Source organism: Tyto alba, unplaced genomic scaffold (genome assembly GCF_018691265.1).
Source record: "Tyto alba isolate M040663 unplaced genomic scaffold, T.alba_DEE_v4.0 Super-Scaffold_19, whole genome shotgun sequence".
Taxonomy (NCBI): Eukaryota; Metazoa; Chordata; class Aves; order Strigiformes; family Tytonidae; genus Tyto; species Tyto alba.
The window spans coordinates 12,114,484-12,136,240 of record NW_024881281.1 but is presented as its reverse complement, the minus strand read 5'-3'; the positions used below and the strand labels follow the sequence as shown (position 1 = coordinate 12,136,240).

At 58.9% G+C, this 21,757-nt stretch overlaps 2 protein-coding genes across 6 annotated transcripts in view; one reads left to right on the top strand and one right to left on the bottom strand.

Annotated features, from left to right (window-relative positions):
• LOC104364545 (NADPH--cytochrome P450 reductase) overlaps positions 1-11,730 on the top strand; it is a 31,160-nt gene extending 19,430 nt beyond the window's left edge. For all 5 annotated transcript variants that reach the window (XM_042791646.1, XM_042791647.1, XM_032995588.2 and 2 more), the window contains 14 exons: positions 1,174-1,222; positions 2,062-2,190; positions 2,725-2,874; positions 3,732-3,856; positions 4,800-4,889; positions 5,359-5,457; positions 6,058-6,174; positions 7,004-7,122; positions 8,297-8,478; positions 8,629-8,778; positions 9,274-9,541; positions 9,959-10,104; positions 10,373-10,458; positions 10,688-11,730. In XM_042791646.1, the coding sequence (XP_042647580.1) occupies positions 1,174-1,222; positions 2,062-2,190; positions 2,725-2,874; positions 3,732-3,856; positions 4,800-4,889; positions 5,359-5,457; positions 6,058-6,174; positions 7,004-7,122; positions 8,297-8,478; positions 8,629-8,778; positions 9,274-9,541; positions 9,959-10,104; positions 10,373-10,458; positions 10,688-10,832 (1,855 nt within the window). In that variant the 3' untranslated portion in view covers positions 10,833-11,730. The remainder of the gene's footprint in view (positions 1-1,173; positions 1,223-2,061; positions 2,191-2,724; positions 2,875-3,731; positions 3,857-4,799; positions 4,890-5,358; positions 5,458-6,057; positions 6,175-7,003; positions 7,123-8,296; positions 8,479-8,628; positions 8,779-9,273; positions 9,542-9,958; positions 10,105-10,372; positions 10,459-10,687) is intronic.
• Positions 11,731-12,029: 299 nt separating this feature from the next.
• On the bottom strand, positions 12,030-21,337 carry TMEM120A (transmembrane protein 120A). Its single transcript, XM_042791650.1, has 12 exons — positions 21,155-21,337; positions 18,874-18,992; positions 18,255-18,371; positions 17,687-17,746; positions 16,856-16,951; positions 16,539-16,628; positions 16,077-16,142; positions 15,651-15,712; positions 15,330-15,422; positions 14,550-14,614; positions 13,875-13,943; positions 12,030-13,787 (listed from the first exon to the last, which is right to left on the bottom strand). Exons 1-12 carry the CDS (start codon positions 21,212-21,214, stop codon positions 13,674-13,676), a joined length of 1,011 nt encoding a protein of 336 aa, XP_042647584.1. The 5' UTR covers positions 21,215-21,337; the 3' UTR covers positions 12,030-13,673.
• Positions 21,338-21,757: the final 420 nt, after the last annotated feature.

The following is a 21,757-nucleotide window of genomic DNA, read 5'->3' as shown; positions in this document are numbered from 1 at the left end:
GAAACTGTTAGCGAGCTCTGCACATTCTCATGTGGGCCGGAGCCAAAGCCATTTGTTTTTTGCCTGCAGGCTTCTCTCTTCCCACAGGAGACCCAGCCTTGCATTCTTCCATTGTGAAAGAGGAACAGGAACGGGTCCCACGTTCCTCCTCCCCACTACTGAAGCTTCAGCAGGACGGACAGCAAGTGAGCTCCTGGCACTTGTCCTCCTGCCTTGAAAAGACCACAGTGCCTAATCTGACTCTACCTAGACCCACCTCTGCTTGTGAGATTCCCCAGGGCTGGGTTGCTTTCACCCTGTGACACTGAAAATCCATGGGTGTGCTTAGGATAGCAAAGCTCTTCTAGCTCCCAACCTAATAGGGTAGCCACAGCAGTGTGAATCTCTGCCTTGGTGCTTCTGCTGCTGCTGTGGTTTGTCCCTCTTCAGAGCTAGAGAAAGCCACCTCCGTGCAAACCCTCTCCATGCTGGGGATGGAAACCCCGGCGTGGGAACGAGCCCTGCGGGACCTTGGCAGGCAGCAGTCGCCTTGCTGGAGGCTCTGTGGGTCTGATCAGCTGCCTCTGTCTGCTCTGCAGGGCTCCTCAGCTCTGGGACTCGTGTCTGGCATGCTGTTTCAAGGTCAGAACAGCTGTTTTTTAGCCCTGTCTGACTTCAAGCTTGTGGAATCTGCCTTGGGGGGTCATGGCTCAGGACATCCCCTGCCTATCTGCTGTGGTGGAGAAGTACAGAGCTCTCCATTCCATTCTCTCCCAACACGGCTTGGCCCCTGAGATTTGTCTTGAGATCTGCTCTTGCACCTTAGCTGTGTGAGATCCTTGTGACCTGCTCAGGTGTGAAACTTCTCAGAGCAGTTGATAGAGTGAAGGCTTCCTGGGCCCCAGGGCTGAGTGCCTGGGCTTTGCCTGTGGGAGGATTTACTGATGGAGGCAAGGCAGGGGGTCAGCATTTCCCCTCTGCGCCGAGTCCCTGCTCCATGGTGGTGTGCAGAGAAGCCGTGCAGCTGAGCGATGGGCATCCCTGGGACAGGGTAAATAAGAGTGATTGATGGGGACCCCCACCCCTTTGGGCAGCGTTCCTGCAATCTGGGGGCCACTTTTTCCCCACTTGCCTTATTCCTGACCTTAAAGAACGCACATGCTCATCTGAAAGGAGTTTCCTCCTGTCTTTCAGAGCAGCTCCGGTGAGAGACAGCAGCTTCATTGAGAAGATGAAGAAAACGGTAAGCTTCTTGCTCGGGCCACGTGGGGTGCTGGGAACGTGGGGAAGCTCGTGTCCTTCCCAGTTTCCTCTGGAGACTGTCTAGCTGTGTCAGCAGTGGGGACTGGTTTGGATCCAGACTGCTGCAAAGGGTATCCAGAGGAAGGCTGTGCGGGCAGGCAGGAATAGCTCTTTCAGTCTGTGCCTCAGAGTCATTCGTAGAGAAAAAATTGAAGTGAAAATTTGATGCAAAAAAAGTGTAATACAAGATCAAAGTCAGGAGGGGAAATGGCAGAGACTTTAAAGTCATTGTCTGGCAGTTTATCTGCATGGTTGGTTCCTAAAACTGGCTCACTCTGGAATGGGAACTGGCAGCTTTTGACTTCGTGGACTGGACACGAGAGGAAGCAGAGGAAGAAGCAAGGGCTGGATATATTTTCCGTTTTACTTCAAAGTAGCTGGCTTGTGGCAGAGCAGGAGCTCCAGTGTTTAGGCACTTTCCCAAAGCTTAGGCAAGTCTCCTTCCTCATCCAGGGAGTTCCCTGTTTCCAGGAGTCACGCTGCAGCCTTGAAGCTGAAAATAAATCTTGAGGGTTTATTCGTTGCTTTGAGTTTTAGTCTGACCTGAGTCACCCCTCTGAGATTGATAAGAGTCGTGTTCTTATTGGCAGTTTAGCTTTGAGTTTTCTGCCACAGACCTGGCGTGGAGTCCCGTACGAGTGCAGACTCCTATTTGCCTTTAGATTGCGGTCCAGGGCTCCTGATCCCAGGCATTTCCTTTGTCTCTGACAAGATGTGCTTCATCCTTGCATTTGCCAAATGAGTAATCACCATTTAACAGGGATTTCTTTGTCTCTCCAGGGGCGAAACATAGTGGTTTTCTATGGTTCCCAGACGGGTACAGCAGAGGAGTTTGCCAATCGTCTCTCCAAAGATGCTCATCGCTACGGCCTCCGGGGCATGGCAGCAGATCCAGAGGAGTATGACTTGGTAATTTAGCCATGAACAGCCTCAGGATAGGTAACATGCTTTTAGTGTCCCCTAAAAAAAAAAACAAACAAAGCCTGACCGAGGAACAGTTGCCCTTTCAGTAGTGTCATTTAGCGGAGGAAAGATCAGCCTGAGAGATACAGAGATGGGCTTGGTCTTTGCCATTCCACAGATTTGGAGTGAACACTGCAACATGACTGAAGGAGGAAGGTAGCCGTGACAGTTGGGGAGTTGCAGGTCACCCGTTGGCAACATGAAATTTGCTCTGTATTCCTTCTGCAGTTAGCATTGGTCCCATACTGCTGCAGTCTTGGACAGAGGCATTGACACTGTAGTGTTCTCCAGAGTGAACGACAATCCTGGTCCCTTAAAGCCTTGTCTGGAAAATCCCATCGCTTTTCTGGTGGGGTGATCAGCTGTCTGACGTTACGTGGTGCTGTTCTGTACACCGGAGGTAGTTGTATTGTAGGAACAGGCTTGCCCAGTAACCATGCTGGGGGATCCTTGAGGGTTTATTCTTTCCTTTGGTTGTAGTCGGACCTGAGTCGCCTCTCTGAGATCGACAAGTCCTTAGCTGTGTTCTGCATGGCCACTTACGGCGAGGGCGATCCCACGGACAATGCCCAAGACTTCTACGACTGGCTGCAGGAGGCTGACGCTGACTTGTCGGGTCTCCGATTTGCAGTAAGTGGCTCAATTTCAGTTTGGAGTTGGATTTGGGCAGGAAAGTCAAAAGCCCTCCGCTGTGCCTGCACGTGGCTTGGGTGAAGGCACAACATGATGTCTATGCCTCGGACGCCTGTGTCGGATGCGGTCTCTATTGTCTTCCTCCCCCAGATTCACAGACACTTGCAAACATATCTGGGGGCTTTAAATGCAGATGTCAGAGTGCTCTCTCCACTCCCTAAATCACAAGGGTTTGCTGGTAATGTCTTGCCACAAACAGCCCAGCAGGCATTGAATACAAGGTCTGTAAATGAGTTACAGGCTGCTGTTCAGGAGCTAATTGAGCAGCCCTGGGCCAGATCTTCTCCCACAAATTAAATCACTTGGAGGAGCGTGTGGCTCTCTTCCTGTGCTGAGCTGAATAATTGGCTGAGATGCAGCCACCTCACCTAAACCCCAGCCAAATTCCTTAGGCAGCATAATGAGTGCAAATGAGGAGACAGTCCACTGCGGGAGATGTTAAGCTGCTCTGTGTAAGCAGAAGGCAAACGTTTGCTGAGTGGTTTTTGGGAGACCAGGGACAGCGGTTGGTCTCCAGGCTTTTACTGGTCCCTTGAGGAGAGGGTGCAGGCAGGTCCTGTGTGTGCATCCTCCTGACATGCCCGGGGCCTGGCTCGGGGGAGGTGTGGTACCGACTGACCAGACACTCCCCAGTAGACCCTTACTCGAGGTCTACAAACAGCTGATGGGGAGCTGGGAGAGGTCTTGTCGCCTTTCTTCAACATCCTTTGCTGGCTGATACTGGCCAGAGGATGCCAACTGGGTGGGAAAAGTCCTGCCCCTGCTCCTCCACACTCGTCAGCATTCCCTTCTAGGTCTTTGGGCTGGGGAACAAGACTTATGAGCACTTCAATGCCATGGGAAAATATGTGGACAAGAGACTGGAGGAACTTGGAGCCCAGCGCATCTTTGAACTTGGGCTGGGAGATGACGATGGCAAGTGAGTAGCTTGGCTTGGAGGGCTGGTCAGAGCTGGCTAAAGCTTTGGGGTAGGGACCTTGGCAGGGAGTTGGCTAACTGCTAAGCTGTCTAAGACAGAAATAAACTCTTCCATAGGGCTAGTTGTGGGAGCTGACATGTTTCTGAGTGTGTGTCTGTCTGCTCGCTCTCCCACAATCAGATCCCTGTACACTTAGAGTATCCTAGGGGATCCTGTGTTTGGAAAATCCCACATCAGCTTTAAATGACCATAGTTATATACTCGAGGAGGCTTTGCAGCCTCCTCTGGCTTTGCCTTGCTGCAGCTCCATTGCTAATCCAGCTGGATGGATAAAATCACCCATCCCCGTGGAGGGGATAAACTCCATCTCCTTGTGAACTGTTTGTTTTATGGTGGAAGGCAGCAATTTTCCAACTTGGGCAATGATTTTTTTTTTTTTTTTTTTTTTGGACCTCTCTATGCTCACCTAAACACCCTGTGGGTAGCAGCTTAACCCGGGAAATTACATCAGTCTGTGGCTTTAACTCCAAGGGCTGCAAGATCTGAGAGGGATGTGCTGTATGTAGGAGGCTTTGAGCCCATAAAAATAAGCATTGTCGTGGTGGAATCCGCCTTTAGGAAGGTGACCTAATGCCAGGAGTGGGTGAGGGGGAGCTGAGTTTGTTAAAGACAGAGTCTGAATAACAGAGCCTTGCTTGGCAGACCTGGTGAAGGGAGGGGTGGCTGTTAGAGCACAGTTCCCTCCCACCCACTTAGTGATCTGAAGATGCTGTTCTGGTGATCTGTGGGCATGTAGACGTACCAAAACTGCCTGGGTCCAAGGGCAAATGCCTTTTCCCATGGTGAAGGAGGACGTCCGTAGGGATCTGGGATGGCTCCTCTGGGAATACACCTTTGCTCCCCCTTGGGCGGGGTTATTGAATCTCTCTTTTGCCCTGATTAGCTTGGAAGAAGACTTCATCACCTGGAGAGAGCAGTTCTGGCCAGCGGTGTGTGAGCACTTTGGGGTGGAGGCTACAGGAGAAGAGTCCAGGTGGGTATGGGAACAGGTTCTCCTGGGTGCCACAGGGATTGGTCACCTCTGACTGGTGGCTGTGCCGTCTGCCCTGAGCTGCTGTCCTGTTCCTCGTGTGCTGCTTCTCCCCTTCCAAACCTGAGAGGGCACATGTGAAGTAGATCAGTGAGTTGGGGCTGTTTGGACTGAGCCCTGTCCTGGTGCAAGTTTGAACCCAGCTGCGGATTTGTGTTCTGAATGGAGATGTGATGGGGTTTGTGCCTTTGTGGATGGCTTTGCTGGGTTGTAATGTTCCCAGTGAAGCTGATGTTTCCCCTTGGTTTGGGCTTTCTGCATGGTCTGCCTGATTCCTAACGTCTCGAGAGGGGCGAAGGGATGGAAGTTGCATTTGTTTTTGAACTGCAGAAAATCCAGCAAAGCAGGTGATGGTTCGTTCCAACTGTACCTTGTAATTTCCAGTTTGACTTTTTTTCTCTTTTCTCTCCAGCATCCGCCAGTATGAACTGGTGGTGCACACAGATGTGAACATGAACAAAGTCTACACTGGTGAGATGGGTCGTCTCAAGAGCTACGAGAACCAGAAGCCGTAAGTGCTGGTGGAGCCCTTGACATTTCTAACAACCTGCTGTGTGGGCAGTGTCACTTCTGCAATGCAGCCATGTGTCAGATAACCTGCCCAAGAGAAATGGGCTCAGATCTTCACTGGGACTCAGAGGGATTCCAGGGTTAATGAATCAGTGTGTGGGAAGGTGGCTGTGTTCACATGTGCTGTTTGGCTGGTACCTCTGCAGCATCTGTCTTGAGGTCACTCGGAGACTTTCCTCGCCCAGGGTAGCTAATGCATGATGGCAGCTTGCAGCTTTACTTTGAGGAGATTAGCTGTATAAATTATCTCCAAACTGAAATATCTCTTTGAGATGTGACATTCCCTCCAATCTACTTTTGCGTCGCTGCTTCTTAACGGGGCTGAAGCTGTCAACTGCTGGGCTGTGTTTAGAAGGAAAATTACTGGTTTTCAGGATCATAATTTGGTTTGTGCTGGGGTGTGCTTTGAAACATGAGCCAGGACAACCCCATGCTCAAATCCTGGGAGCCTGCTCTGGAGGCAGAGGGAACGTGCTTGGATACAGAAAGCACTGTCAGCCTGCAGAAGAGTAACCCAGAGGATCCTTGTCTTCCCTTCCAGACCGTTCGATGCCAAGAACCCCTTCCTGGCCCAGGTTACAGAGAACCGCAAGCTGAACGAGGGCGGAGAGCGACACCTTATGCACCTGGAGCTGGACATCTCCAATTCCAAAATCAGGTAGTTTCCCACAGGAGACTGCTCCTCTGGTTTGGCAAGAGCAGCCTGCATCAGGAGCAAAGAACAAGGATGTGGCACTGGCCTCATCCAGTGCTTCAGAAGAGGGAGCCTTGTTCTCATAATTACTTAACACTGCCCCTCTGGGCTTCTCTACCACATGCCATGTACCCCACGTCAGGTCTTTCTCCCAGCTCTTGCGCTGTGCCTGCCCACGCCAGCTGGCTGCTCTGGGTTCCTCCAGAGCTGGTTGCACATACCCATCCTACTTGAGCAGTCCCAGCTGCAAGAATTCTCTAGGAGTCATTAGAAAACCTAGTGGGCAGATGAGCTGTGAGAGAGGGGAGATGCCTGGGCTTGCCAGGCTTAGGTGTACAAGCATGGGGGGAATAAAGCCCTATTCTTAACAACCCTCTTGCTGGCTGAAATTCCTCTGTGTGCTTGTGAGAAAGCCACGAATCCAGGTGGCTTCACATAACAAAATACTGCAGAGGTTTCAAGCATCTTTGCTTCTTGCCTGTCAGGGAGTTGGCCTGTCCTTGCTGGAAGTCTGGCCTTGTTGAAGTCTCTGGCAAAACTGCTGTTATCTTGGAGGTCCCTTGTAAAAAAACCTGGTTCTTAAAACCATTATTCCACAAGGGTCCTTTCTGCTCTTACTGCCAGCTCTGCAGGATCCCTGATGGTGTAGGCACTGTGTAGCAGCTCAGACCTCAGTGTTGTCCTACTGCCCCTTGCACTAACCTGCTTTGTCTTCTTGCTGAGCAGCTCAGGTTTGGGGTGGATGAGAAGAGGTGCTGGTGTTTCACCTGCTCTCCTCCTGCTCTCGTGCCAGGTATGAGTCTGGGGACCACGTGGCGGTGTACCCAGCCAATGACTCTTCTCTGGTGAATCAGATTGGTGAGATCCTGGGCATGGATTTGGACACGATCATGTCCTTAAACAATTTGGACGGTGAGTATGGATCCACCCCTGAGCATCAGCAGTTCTCCTTCATCTATCTCTGTCCTCCTCACCAGAGCAGGAGCCAGATCACCTTCAGGTCCCGTAGGGCACCTCCAGGCAAACAGACATCCCGTGGCCGCTCGGACGCCGTGCTATTTTAGCAGTGGCACGGAGCCCGCTTGCCGAGAGCCAGCTGAAGTGGGTCAGGTGTGAAATGTACTTAGTGTGCCCGTTCAGCAGCGCATCGTGTAACGGCACACTCCTAATTACGGAGCATCAGCACACCAGAGCATCCCTCTGCTGCAGCAGCCCTGCAGCTGGACGGGGGCCTTCGTGTCTGAGATGCTGATATTCAGTCCCCGGAGGAGGCGCAGCCTTGGGGATCGACCTGCCAGGAGGGAGCACTTGTGCTGATACAAAGAGCTCCTCTTGGGCAGTGTTCCCAGCAGAGCTGGCTGCTGGCAGGAGGCAGATGGCAGCTGCTGCCCAATCTTACTCCCGAAGCAGCACAGCCTGACCTGCTGCATCAGGTGTGCTGGCCCAGAAGCCTAAGGGAGCTCCTGGCTTCAAGAGAGCAATTGGCTTTAATGTGCCCCCTCTGCAGAGTCCCACACTGCCTGGCCTCGCACTGTTGTTCCTGTCCCTTCTGGACCTCTTAATCTGCTGAACTGAATGGTTTCAGCCCTGGCTGCTGGCACTTACCTTTCCCAAGGGGACTCTGAGCTCTGAAGGGGGCTAAGGACAGTTGAGGCCAGATCTGAAGGAGGTGTAAGCTCATGAGGCCAAATTAGCTGTGGAGAAGAGCCTTCCTGCTTGGTCTGGGAGTTTGCTGGGTGCCTCTGCGCATAGATATTTTCGGGCAGAGAGCCCCCTTGGGGAGCACAGGGTAGTTGTTTTTTTTTTTTTGCTGGTATGCTGTCGGGCAGCAACTGTGAAACACAAAAGGGGCTACTGGGAGAGGGAGCTGCCCTGTGCTGGAGCTGCTTCAGTGTGGGATCAGGGCTTTGGCCAACGGGCTGATTCAGCCCTAGGGCTGCTCTCTCCTCCCTGCAGCCCGTTCCCCTGCTCTGTCTCCAGCTCTCATACACTGCATGTAGCTGCTGGCACGAAATCTAACATAACAGCAAGCGGTTGCTGACTCCTAATTTTTTTTTTTTTTTTTATTTCTTTCCCTCTTCTCCAGAGGAATCCAATAAGAAACATCCCTTCCCCTGCCCCACATCGTACCGTACAGCCCTGACGTACTACCTGGACATCACCAACCCGCCCCGCACCAACGTTCTCTATGAGCTGGCCCAGTACGCCACAGAGGCCGGCGAGCAGGAGCGCCTCCGCAGAATGGCATCGTCTGCTGCCGAGGGGAAGGTGGGAGCCGTGGCCTTCCCAGCGAAGCTGCTGGGTTTGCACCGGGTGCTGGGGGATCCCCAGCTGGGGTCCCAGGGCTGGTTGGGCACCGCGGGCGGAGGGCTTGAGCGGAGGGAAGTCGTCACGCGCGCGTGCCCTCCTTGCCCGCAGGCTCTCTACCTCAGCTGGGTGGTGGAGGCCCGGAGGAACATCCTGGCCATCCTGCAGGACATGCCCTCGCTGCGCCCCCCCATCGACCACTTGTGTGAGCTCCTGCCCCGCCTCCAGGCCCGCTACTACTCCATCGCCTCCTCCTCCAAGGTGAGCCTGCTTCCAGCGGGGACTGCGGCTGCGGGGAGGCCGCTTCGCCTGCGGCTCCGCAGTGCCACCCTCCTGCTCTCCAGCTGGGGACAGGACACGGGGAACTTGCCCTGGCGACACTTCCTGCGAGGGGGGCAGCTTCAGTTATCTCTCTGCATGGGACGAGGGGGTTATCCCAACCTCCACAGAGTCTGCAGCCAGCTGCGCCCTGGTACCACTACCCTCCCCGCAGCCCTGCTCCTCTTTGCTTTCCAGGGCTTGGAAGCAAGGTGGCATTTTAAGGGTGGGTCAAAATTCCCTTTTTGCTTTGTGCCTGAAGCCCTGAAGTTGTTGGCAATACCAAGAGAAGCTCAGCGGTCCTGTGATGAGTCAGGCTCAAGACAGAAGCCCCGTGTGGGCTTTAGGTTTAGCTCCTCCCCACCCCTCAGCACAAGGGACTGAGCTGTGGGGTTGCTGGGGCTCCCGCTGCCTGGCACTGACCTCCCTTCCCCGCAGGTTCACCCCAACGCCATCCACATCTGTGCAGTGACGGTGGAGTACGAGACCAAGACGGGCCGCCTGAACAAAGGGGTGGCCACCAACTGGCTCAAGAACAAGGTGCCCAACGAGAACGGGAGCAGCTCCCTGGTGCCCATGTACGTCAGGAAGTCGCAGTTCCGCCTGCCCTTCAAACCCAGCACCCCCGTCATCATGATCGGGCCGGGGACCGGCATAGCCCCCTTCGTCGGCTTCATTCAGGAGCGGGCCTGGCTGAAGCAGCAAGGTGAGTGCCCAGAAAATTCCCCGGGGACTGGACGTGCTGCGGGACAGGGCTTTGCGGGGCTGGTTGGTGCCTCCGAGGTCGCATTGCTGACGGGACCGGCAAAAAGCGGGGTGAACAGCGGCTCCGTGGTTTTTCCCAGCACGGGGGTGCTTTGTCCTCCTCGTGGCCGCAGAGGATGTTTGTGGGGAGCAGACAGAGCTGAGCCGGCCCTCTGTCCTCTGCCACCACATCTCTGAATGGCCACGGTCAAATCGCTCATTCCTAAAGCATTTGGCTGCTTCTGGGGGTTGGGCTCGAGCTTCCCCTTACGAACAGCAGCAGCTCTGCCTCCCGCGGGTTGGCAGGACGAGGCGGGTGGGGAGGGCAGGGCTGGGCTGCAGGGGGGGCGCAGCTGATGGGTCCTGTGTGACTCTGCAGGCAAAGAGGTGGGCGAGACGGTGCTTTACTACGGCTGCCGGCGTGAGCACGAGGACTACCTGTACCGCGAGGAGCTGGCCCGCTTCCACCGGGAGGGCGTCCTCACCCAGCTCAACGTTGCCTTCTCCAGGGACCAGGCTGAGAAGGTACAGCTCTAGGCCCCCCGCCGCTTCTTCGTGCTGCCCGCCATCGCTCCCAGCTGTGGCAGCAGGGGAAGAAAAAACCCCGAGGGCTGGAGCCCCCCCAGCCTGGAACCTCGCTGCTAGGGAAGGCCCGTGGCTGCCGCAGGAGCACCCGGCTCCTCCCTGGCTCGCCGAGCCACGAGCGTGGGCTTGGCTTCTCCTCCCTTGCCGTGGCCCGTGGCGGGGGGGGGCTCTGCCCCTCTCACCTCACTCCTGCCTTGTTGCCCACCAGGTTTATGTTCAGCACTTACTGAAGAAGAACAAGGAAAACGTCTGGAAGCTGATTAATGAGGGGAACGCTCATATCTACGTGTGCGGGTAGGTCTGGTGGCAGGGAAGGGACTTTGGAAAAAGGTTCCTGTTCTTGGGAAAATTGGTGTGACTCAGTTTACCCACCTGTGCATCACAAGCAGCGGGAGGGTGACGCCGTCCTTGTTACGGGGGATGGGAAGCGGCTGGGCCCGTGGGCTGGGCTGGGCGAAGCGTTTGTGCTCGGGGCTCTGGCTCTGATGTGTTACTGCCTCGCTCACGGTCCCCTTGTTTCCAGCGATGCTCGCAACATGGCCCGGGACGTGCAGAACACCTTCTACGAGATTGTGGCCGAATTTGGGAACGTGAGCCACCCCCAGGCCGTGGACTATGTAAAGAAACTGATGACGAAGGGCCGGTACTCTTTGGATGTCTGGAGCTAAGAGCGGGGCTGGTGGGGCCGGGGAGAGAACGGGTCCCCTGGTGTGGGCCCGTGGGGGGTGGAAAGTGCCTGCTCGCCCACTGCTGCTGTGGGTGACAGTGTCATCCCCAGCCCACAGCTATCCCAGTGTCACTCCCAACCCCTCCTGGGCTGCCGCAGCCCCCCCCGGGGCAGGCCGTGTAGCCTGGTTGGGGGTGGAAGGGGTTGAGAGGGGCAGGGGGGGTAGCTCAGGCTGGTGTCCAGGAGCCACGATGCCCCCGGCACCCCAGGGAGCACCTCGTGGCAGCAGCGTTTGCCTTGGGCTCGGGGACACCGGGTGATGGGAGGCAGGAGGGACGGACGGTGCCTCCGGAGCTCTGGGGCCCTTCCCTGGACACGACGTGTTGCCTTATCCCCGGGGGCTGGAGACCAGCCCGGCCTGCGGTGCAGGCAGCCCGGGGCGGAGGAGCCGGCCCCCCCTGCGCCCCGCGTTTGGTGGGAGGGCAGGGCGGGGGGCAGCCATCTGTCCTCGCCCCGTTTGTCAGCCCGGGGCTGTGGGGCTGGCAGCTGGCTCTGGGCACTGCCCCACGCCACCGGGACCCCCAGGCACCCCGCTCCTTGGCCCCGCTGCCCGCCTTCGCTCCAGCACGCCGCGGGGGGGGGACGGCTCCTCTCCGCTCCAGAAGAGACCTGCTCGGCAGGGGGGGGGGGGTGTCTGCAGGGGCCCTGCAGCCGGCAGCTCCCCTGTGCCCAGCCCCGCCTTCAGGCTGTGTAGGGTCATTTTTTAAATACTGTTTTTATTTTAACATCTTTGATTTAATCGTGGAAAAAAAAAAAAAAAACACCAAACTTTCAGGCTGTCCAATGACTGTAAATTATTTAAATACATTTGCCCTTGGAATAAAATGACTGTTTCTGTAGTTTCTTTCCTGCCCTCTCTGCTCAACCAGAGGGGAAGAGGGAGGCGGGAGGAGGAATGTTTGTGAACCGGGGGGAGACCTGGGGAATGAGAGGCAGCGCTGGGTTTAGTCTGGACTGAGGCACGGCTGTGCAAGTCTCCGCAGTCCTGCCGGGTCCTGGCTCGGCTCGCTGGGCAACCAAAGCTCTGGCCACAGCCTGGGGCACCGGGCTGTGTGGGCCAGGGGCTGCCAGGGTGTCGGGGATGGAGCGATGCCCTTCGCTGAGAAGTAGCAATATGCTTATTGAGATAAAACAGCAATTTAACAAAGTTAGTTTAATAGTAGTTTAACGAGATGCAAGGGTGAGGGTCACTTGGTATTTACGTCGGAGAGGGCAGGGTCAGACAAAACAGTTAGGGAGACCCTCCCGCTGAGTCAGGAGGTTCAGCAAGGATCCCCTCGTGTGCTCAGCTCCTCAGAGCGGAGCCTGGCTGCGGCTGGATCCGCTCCTACTCCCAGGCTCGCTCAGTGGTTCGGGTCTAAAGGACTAGAGGTGTGCAAGCAATCCTCTGTGTCTCTACGCCGAGACTTCAGTGCTGGCGTGCTCTTGCTCCCCGGCCGAGAACCTGTCGCGCCAAGGGCGCTCTGGACCTCGAGGAGTGGTGGTGTGAGGTGTCCCTGCTCCGGGGGAGATCCCGGGGCGCAGCCCGCGGCCGCGCAGGAGAGCGCAGCAGCCCCTGGGCCCTCTGCTACTTGGGGAGAGAGAGAATTGACTCGTCATCACACCTGCACCCAGACCGCGGGTGGTGGCTTCTTCCCCGTTGGGCTCGAGTCGGGCGGTGACCAGCGCCGCGCTTGTTCAAACCAGCCCTTGGCTGCTGTGCTGTTCCCTGTGTCCCCAACCCCTCCCTGAGTCAATGCCCCATCACGGCCCCACTGGTGGCTGTGGCTGGACCGGGGTTAGGGGAAGCACAGCTCAGGCTGGGGGGGGAGCACACTGCCCTGCAAGGGAGGGAGCTGGCATTTCCCAGCGCTGCCCTCCCATCCCATCCCACACCCCAGCCGCTGTGGGGGCAGCCGGAGGTGGGGGGTTTTTTTCTTCCCTCCCCCCTGACGCAACGTGACCACTACCAGACAGGCCCAAGCCACAGAGCACACGAGCTGGTCCGAGTCCACCCCAGCAACCCGGGGCGGCTCCTTCCCTTTATTTTCCCACGCGCATCCTCCAGCGACGCGAGACCAGGGCGCTGCTCGCCCAGCTCCAGCGTGAAGCCTGGTTCAGGCTCACAGTGCTCCCACCCCTCCCCGTGCCACAGCTCAGCCACCCCGGCCCCTCCGCCCCGAGGCTTGAAGGTTAAACGAGGAACTGAGGTACAGACCTCCAGCTCCTCTTGAAATTAAAGAGGGCTGCCGGGGCAGCCAGGGAAGCACTTGCTTGCAGCCGATGAGAGGCGAGGGCCTCTCTACCTCCGCCTCCACCGCGCTGGGGCTGCCCTGGGTGTCGGGCTGGGGAGAGCCTTGACCACCCCCGGAGCGGTGTAAGGGGCAGCTGCCGGCCCGCCTTGGCCCAGGGGAGTCGATGCAAGCTGGGCACCCCGGGCTGCCCCCCGGCGAGGTGGGGAGAGCTCAGAGCTGGGCTTGACCCCAGAGAATCATCCCAGTAAATGTCTTCAGGGCAGGGGGAAGGGGAGCGGCCGTCCCAGGCACCCTGCTCTTCCAGAGGAGGAAGGCAGATGGGACGGGGGTTGCAGGGTGCTCCCGCCTCCAGGTGTGTGACTCGGGCACAGATCCAGCACTGCAGCGAACACACTGTGTTCTATTTGTGAGCAGGGCCCAGGCTCTGCCCCACACCCAGGCTTCCAAGGAACGGGGTGAGACCCCGGAGTCCGGACGGCATCGAGGAGGCGGGGATGGGAGACGGAGCCAGCGGGGAGAAACAGTCCTGGCCCCCACGCTGCCCCCCTTCAATTCTGCTTCGTGTCTTTGTTCTTGTTCTGAAACTTCTGGTGGACGACACGGAGGGTGGTGAAGAAGTTGCCCAGGAAGAGGATGAGGAAGGGGATGCCGCACATGAGGACCTGCAGGAGCCGCAGGGGCACGAGTCAGCAGGAGGGGCCTCCTGGGGCACCCCCCTCCCCAGGGCAGCTGCCTGGGAGCCCCCTTACCTGCCACTCCTTGCATTCCGGGTGCTGGATCATGCGGAAGAGGGTGATGGCGTTGTAGAGCTGCCAGAACTGCAGGAGAGAGGAGATTTAGGGCAGTTTCTGCTTTCAGAGGCTCAACCCCATGCTGTGACGCTCATCCAGCCGCCCCCTCTGGGCACAAACCCCAAACCCACCCCCCCCCACCCCGCAGACCTCGCCTGAAGCCAGCCTGCCCCAGCACGCAGTGAAATTCCATCAATCATGGGGCCAGAGGACTCGTCTCCCCCTTTCTTGCCACCTTCTGGAGCCCAGTATCCAGGAGGAAGCCTCAGACCACTTTTAGCCAGTGGCCTAAATGATCTGACCAGGGAAGAACTGGACTTGCAGCAGCAGCTCAGGGCGGGTTTTGGAAGGGTTCTCAGAGCCAGCACCTCTGCTGTACTCTGCACATCACTTGAGCGCTTGGCAGAACTACCAGCAGCTCCCCCAGGTCCTCCCCATCTCACTAGATGGGTCACACAGGTGGGTGCTTTGGGGGAAAAAAGGCTCAGCATTTCCTGAAAGCATTTCCCTGTATCGCATGGCTGCAGCAGCCTGCGGGGACCTGGGTGATGTCCGGGCTGCCCAGCACACGATCTGCTCCCACCCGAGGCTCTGGCCTCTTGCAGGTCCCCGCCGGGATCACTGCCCACTCACCTGCCCGAAGAAGAGGAAGGGAAGCAGGAACGTGAGGCCTCTCCACATCCAGGACTGGAAGCCCTCTGCAAAGGATGAAGGTTTGCGTGGGGACCCCGGAGCATGTTCGCTGGGGGGACCGGCCGGAGCCCAGCGCCCGAGGTGGTGGGCATGGGGGTTTAGTGGCCACCCCGTGCCTGGCTGAGAAGGTCCCGCCAGGCTAAGGCGGCCTCGCCGTGGGCACCTGTACTCGCAGGGAGGGCTGCGGCAGGGATCCCTCCCGCTGACTGAGCACAGGCTTCTGGTGAAGCTGCTCCGGTAGAGCCGCCCTCGCCCCCCAGCAGCCGCCCCTCAGCCCGAGCACTCGGTGCCGCAGGGGCCGGGGAGGCAGCCCGCAAGTACGTTGGGTGTTGGAGGGACGTTTCCTATCTGCGGGAGCTTCCTGGGGAAAGCTTGGATGCCAGGAGCCATATCCACTGCTACCTCGCATCCCGAGAGAGCCAGCTGTGGGCCGGTGGCCCCAGGAGAGCAGGAAGAGGGGGGCACCCAGCCTGCGGGACGCTGCTGCCTCACGGGAGATGCTGCTCTCAGAGCTTTGGCTTCCTTTGTAGCTTTTACCACTACTGCCACTGATTAACCAACAAACTTGGAACGAAAATAATTGTCACCATTGCCCTTAACAGAAACCACAGTTCCCAGTTAGCGGGGTGCTGGGAGGGAGGCTGCGGGCAGCCGTGGGCCCTGCAGCAACGGGAGGTCCAGTTGGACTGGGAGAAGCAGTAAGAGAAGATCCCGGCTTACCCACGGTCAGATCCATGTTGTGCCTCTCCCCCAGCGCTCGCAGCCGGTACAAGCACCCGCTCTGATAGTAGTACTGGAGGAACTGCACAAAGCCTGCAAGGAGAGCGTGGTCAGCACAGGCATCAGCTCTGAGACGACTCTGCACACAAAGACCAGCCCAGCGCCGGGGCAGCAGAGCGCAGGACAGAGGCCAAGGGGAAACCCGGGTGAGCTGAGAGCTGTGAGAAGCTACAGCCACGTCTCCACGTGTCGTGGAGCCGGGCAGGCAGCTCAGCACCCAAGGTCCCAGCCCCCTGCCCCAGCACACGTGGCAGCACTTACTCTGGTACATGGAGAAGGAGAGGAACTGGTTCCTGAACATCTGGTACATGAGCCCGTCCGGCCTGCGGAGAGATGGTGCTGGCTGGGGGAGGTGGGGCTGCGAGGGGCCGCAGCCAGGGTAAGGGCACCGCCGCCTCGCCCCGGCTCCCACCAAAACGGAGGGGCACCCCAGCTCAGGCACCGTGTCACCACACCTCAGGTTTCCCGGCCCGGGGGCCCCGCCTGCTGCACAGAGGTGCCGGTGGCTGCTTTGTTTTCGGGCGCCTGGGCCCGGCGAGGAAGGCACGGAGTTGACTGTTAGACCACAACATCCACAGAGCAGGACTACAGCCACGGGTTAGGGCAGCAAAGGCCCCTTCACCTGAGCTGGCCACAGCCCACGCAGCACCCCCCCCGCCCCCCCCGAGGTGGGGGATGCAGACTTACCATGTCAGCATGACACCGGAGAGGAAGGTGGAGATGTAGTGATGGAAAACCCACCAGCCTTTGATTCTGGAAGGCAGACACAGAGAAGGGGCGTCAGCTCTTGAGCATGAATCAAGACCCAAACAAGGGAAGAGGAGAGCTGAGCCAGCGCGGCGCCAGCCACTCTCCAGCTCCCAGGGCCAGGCGAGGAGCAGGGCTGGTTAGGAAAGGGCCGTGCGTGGAGCAGGACCCAGCGCCCGGGGCCCTTCCAACCGCTGCTCCACCCTCCCACCCCGCCTCGGCACGGGGAGTTCCTCCCGCCCCGCTCCTCCAGCTCATCACCAGCGGTTGCTACACAGCCCGAGTAGGAGGGAGCTGCTCCCGGGGGAAGCGCAGAGCTACGCAGTGGGTCCCAACTCCCCAACCTTGTAGAGAAGGACCAACCCGCTGCAGGCCCCCCCTCCCCGATCCCAAGGGACTCACTTGGATCCGTTGTTGATCAAGATGCCCTCCCGGATGGTGAGGGTGCAGTAGTACCACACCAGGAGGAAGTTAAAGACAGCATCTGTGACCCTGGTGGGAAACAAAGCGGGTGTAAAGGCAGCTGCAGAGCCACTGCCCAGGCACTGAAGGCACAGGCGCCGAGAGCTGTCACTGCAGGATGCCCACCCACCCACTGCAGGATGCTTCTCCACCACCCTCCGTGGCCAGGATCTCCCGTTCAGCTCTGGACCTTTCAGGATGGGTGAGGAGAACATCTCCACCCAGCCCCTCACAGGGAGCATCCAAGCCAGACTCACCTGGAGTTAAGAAGGAACCGACAAGAGAAGGAGACAATGAGTAAGATGATGGTGAGGTAGAGCTTGAACTTCTCGTACTCATCTTTATATGCGAACCTGCAGGGGAAACACAAGGACAGGCTTGGAGCAAGGTGGCCACTGGACGTCTGTGTCCTCCCACCCCACCTGCCTGGACAAAAGTGATGTTCTGTTGGGATCCTCTGGGACACGCTCAGGAAAAAACTTGTCCCCAGGGTATTTCTGAGAGGAGAGCACACCGGCTGCTTTCAGGCAGGTGAGATGGCTTCAAGGCACCCCCAGCCACATCAGCCTGGCAGGCAGCCCAGCACACTCCGGGAAGCTGGGCAGACTGGTGTCTGCTCAGCTCTTGAAGGGAAGGGAGGGCCTGGGGAACTGAGAGGGAGACGGGGGCTCCTGGCTGGGCGCCTCTGGCATTAGTGTCCCAGCACGGGGAGGGCTCTAGTGGGCCAAAACCAGTCACTGGTATTTCCCAAGGGAAGAGGAGGGGCCTCGCCAGTGGCCGCACAGGCCTGTCTCTCCTGGAAGTCCCTAACATGGGGGAAACACGGACAAGGCTTCGGTGGAGGATGCTGTTTAGCTCGTCAGAGCTAACAGTCCATCCCAGTCCGGTGGCAGGAGTGTAAGGAGTTGACTCATTCTGGGAAAGGAAGCAGGGGACAGCCCGGGAAGGGAATCTGCACCAGGCAGGTTAAGCCAGCCACGGGTCTGCACGTGCAGCAGCTCAGCCCGGAGAGGAGCTGGTGTTTCCTGGTGACAAAGGGATCCCAAGCCAGGCAAAGCACAGGGCAGCAGCGACGGGGAGGGCCGTACTTGGCCTGCTTGCTGAGCAGCGTGACGTTCACGTTCCCGAGCACCAGACTCAGGTACAACCTGGGGAGAGAGCAGAGGCGTTAGGCCGGGCGCGGGCGGGAGCTGGCAGCGTGGCTGCGGAGGCGAGGCAGGGCTGTCCCCTCCCGCGCCACCGCCGAGGCCGCGGGGCCGGGAGCGAGCCCCCAGCTGTTTTCCACTCGGAGCTGCCAGATAGCGTGACTGGCACAAACGCTCTGGCATCTCCTGCCAAGGGCAGCCAAGCACACACCCCACCTCCCGCGGGCACCGGGGGGGGTGTGTGTGTGCCGGGGTTCTACCCCCCCTCCAGCCACAGTTCAAGGGCAGGTGAAGGCCACGAGCGGGCAGGGGAGCGAGGGGGGTGAGGGCAGCGCTGCAGAGGCTCAGCCTGGCGCCTGCCCAGGCGTCCTCCCGGGAGCCCGAGCAGAGCAGCGCGGCGGTGACGCTGCCGGGAGCAGGGGGGACGGCAGCTTTGTGCCTTGTGGCGTTACCGCCGCAGGGACGTGGAGGGAGGACTTGGTGTTTCACCCCGAGACGAGGCACCGCTTACCCGTTCTTCTTTGGCAGATAGGCCTCCATCTCAAAGAAAACGTTCTGCCTCTCTTTTATTAGGCTCTGGGTCTCTTGGATGGACTCCTCCTGTTCGGGGCTCACGTCGGCTTTGCATCTGGGGAGGAAACACAGGCGCTGGCATCGGGAGAGCCCCTGTAACACAATCAGCACGTGCTGGCACTCGAAACACGACTGTCTGAGGCAAGGACACCCCAAGGACAGGGAAGACGGAGGCAAGCCCATGTCTCCATCTGCAGGGTGAGCTCCTCTGTCAGGCTGGGATGTCACTGGAGCCAAGGAAGCAGGAGCGAGAGCGAGGTGAGGGCAGATGGGTCTTCTCGCCCTCGAGGAAGGATGGAGCGAGCTTTGTGCAGGAGGGGGCTGTTCAAGTTACCTGTAAAGTCCCTGCAAGCTCTGAACTGCAAACAAGGCACAAATCAGGGCAGAGGAAAGGGAAGCTGAGGGAGATCTGCCTGGGTGAGTCCAGACCTCCACAGCACTTTGCTATCAGTGAGGCTGCTGCAAGATTTGTATCGGAGAGCTGTGAGATCAGTTCAGTAGCCCTGTCCTGGCTGCTCTCCCCTCCCATCCCACGCCATCACAGGACACCAACTTACTTTTTGAGGGACAATGACAGCTCCTTCAGCCGCTTCTTCTGCCGTGCGATGGAGCTGGAGATCCCGTCCTGGAGCTTGGTTAGCTCCTCGAGTTTCTGCTTGTACAGCTTGTGATTATCCTGGGAAGGAGAGACAAGCATGCGTTACAGCTGCCTGCCCAGCCATCCCCTGCCCTTGGGCCACCTGCGGGGGCATCTGTTCAAAACTGTCTTTAGCTTCTCCTGCACAGCAGCTGGGTAAGATGGAAGGTGGGTAGAAACCGCAGGCAGAAGGGCAGGCGTGCGCGGGGACAGCCTGCAGCCATCCCCTGCCTCTGTGGGGGCAGAAGCAGGCGCTGGGGACACCCAGCCCCGATCCCAAGGAAGTTATGTACAGGCGCAGGCACATCCGCCCGGCACAGCCCGGTCCGGCCCCCGCACGCAGCTGGAGCCCGGCCCCCCTCCAGCTGCAGGTTGTGAAAGTCCAGCCAGCAACGCAGTCCCGCTCTGGGGACACTCCCGGGGCTGGGAAACCACCGGCTGCGGCACAGGGCAGAGGAGAGACTCGGAAAAAAAACGCTGCTGGGGTGAGGGCTACAACGGAGGGCCGCGGCCAGCCGGGAGCGGTGGCTTGGCTGGGGTGGGACGCGTGGCTCGCTCTGCCTGGAGGTTGGTGCAGGATCTGCCGCTGCCCCAAGCCGGGGCTCCATCCCAAGCACCCCCCAGGGAGGGGGGAAGGAGCCCCTCAACGAGCCGGACAAAGAGGACGGACTCGCAGCAGGGCTGCGGGCAGCGGCCCGGCTCCTCGTGCGGCAGTAACCCAACCGCACCTGGGTAAGGCGAGATGCCATTCTTCTGCTATATTTAGAGAGGAAAGGAGAGAGCCTGCTGGATCAATGCTCCTTCTGCCCAGGTCAGCTGGAAAACAGCCTCACCTCGACCCCGGGGCAGCCTGAACGCCACCACCAGGGAATTAAATGCTGCTCACAACAACCCTCGGATCAGGATGTCAGACGAGACCTTGACACACACACACACACACATTTTAGCCTCCATAGCTCTTATCGAGCACTTTATCAGCAGATCTCAAAGCTGTTCCCAAAGGAGAAAGGTGAAACTGAGACGCAGAGGAAGGAAACAACTCCTTTTCCCTCTGGTTTCAAGCAGGGTGGGAACAGATCCCAGAGAGCCCCGGCTCCCCCAGCAGTGATTTATGTCCCCGATCCCTCACGGGATATTCCCTGCTCAACCATCACACCTTCCTGCTCCCATCTGGCACCACCTCCTTCTCATGCTCTGGAGTTAACTGGGAGCAAGTGGCTTTTGTAACAACTCCTTTTGCTGTGCCAGCACCGCGCTTGGAGACAGCCTGGAGAAGGTTCCCAAAGGAACGGGCCGGCATGGCGCGGCCACACGCAGGGTTCAAAGCGGGTGACCCGGGACATCCATGCCAGTCCTGTGGAGCAAGAGGAAGTTTCTCAAAAGCCTCCCTTGCCCCAGATCTGGGCACAGCTGCAACGTGTCCTCAACAACATCCGCTGCACCCCTGCTCAAGGAAGGAGAAGGGAAAAGGGAACTGGTGCAGATGCAGCTGATTGAGCTGAACTTCAGCAGAAGACAGTTAGCCAACCTTTGCCTCGGGTGGCCCCTGGCTGAGCTGAACCCTGCCCGCTCCTTCCCTCGGCAGCGAGCACCCTGGGGGTTACAAAGTGGGTGGAAACACCCCCGACGCCTGTCCCCTTCCCGGCAGCGAGCCCCCCGCGGGTTTCGGGGCCCGGGAGGGAGGGTGTCCGGGGCCGGCGGGTTGCACCGTGACCGGTGGTCCTGGCCTCTCCGGCGAGGCTTACCGGAGCGATAAGGAGCGGGGGGAGCAGCACCCGCACGCCCCGTTCCCGGCCGTGCCAGTCCAGCCAGCGCCGCTCCCAGCCTTCCAAACCCGGAGACGTCGCGTCTCCGCGTCCCGGACACCGAGACCGCCCAGCTCCACCCCCCCCCCCCCCCGGCCCAGGCAGGGCTCCTCGGCGGGGACCCCCCCGCCCCGCTCCAAATCCCCTTCCCCAGGAGCAGAGGGGCTCAGGCTGGGAGCCCCGCCGTGCTCCCGCCCAACCGGCGCCCCGGCAGAGGTTAACGATCTTCCCTCCCCCTCCCCACCCCCGGTGCTCCGGGGGCGAGGCGAGCCCTGGCGCCACCGCGGCCCCGACCGGTGGTTGCCCAACCGCTGCTGGCGGAGGTCGCCTGCCCCCCCCAGGCCGGTGTTGGGGGGGGGGGTGTCTCCCGGTGCGCGGCTGCCCGGCGGCCGGTACCTGGATGCGCTGGTAGCCGTCCTGCAGCTCCTCCCACTCCCGCAGGCACTCGGCGGCCATGGCGGCGGCGAACGGGAACGGGAACGGGAACGGGAACGGGAACGGGAACGGGAACGGGAACGGGAACGAGCCCGACCCGCGGCGATGGGCGCCCGCCGCGCTTCCGCGCACGGCCCGCCGGGGGCGGGGCGGGGGGCGTGGCCAGCACGGGGGGGCGTGGCCATCGAGGGGCGTGGCCAGCGGCGGGGGAGCGGCTGGTTTTCCCCTGGAATAAGAAGCAACAACGAAATATATATATTAATATTTATATATATATTTATATATATTAATATTAATATTTATATATATAAAATGGAATAAGCAGCAGCAGCACCACCACAAAAAAAAAATATATATAAATCTTCCCTGGGCGCGCAGGGCTCTGAAGTTCCGAGGGCCGGTCCGCTGTCAGCTCAGGCGGTTCTGGGTGTAAATCCAGCAGCAGAACGGTGAAGGCTGGCGAGCTCCAGCCCGGACCGCACATATTTGAATCACAAACCGGGGGTGGGGAGGATGAGTTAAAATGGAAACCCCCCCCCCGTAAATCCTTAGCACAGAGCGCAA

What these genes read in the sequence shown, in the direction of transcription:
- TMEM120A (XM_042791650.1), bottom strand. Translation starts at nt 21,214, where the DNA reads ATGGCCGCCGAGTGCCTGCGGGAGTGGGAGGAGCTGCAGGACGGCTAC. An exon ending in CTGTCATTGTCCCTCAAAAA is followed by an intron (nt 18,372 to 18,873) that starts GTAAGTTGGTGT and finishes TTTCCTCCCCAG; the next exon opens with ATGCAAAGCCGACGTGAGCC. An exon ending in CGGTTCCTTCTTAACTCCAG is followed by an intron (nt 16,629 to 16,855) that starts GTGAGTCTGGCT and finishes GTTTCCCACCAG; the next exon opens with GGTCACAGATGCTGTCTTTA.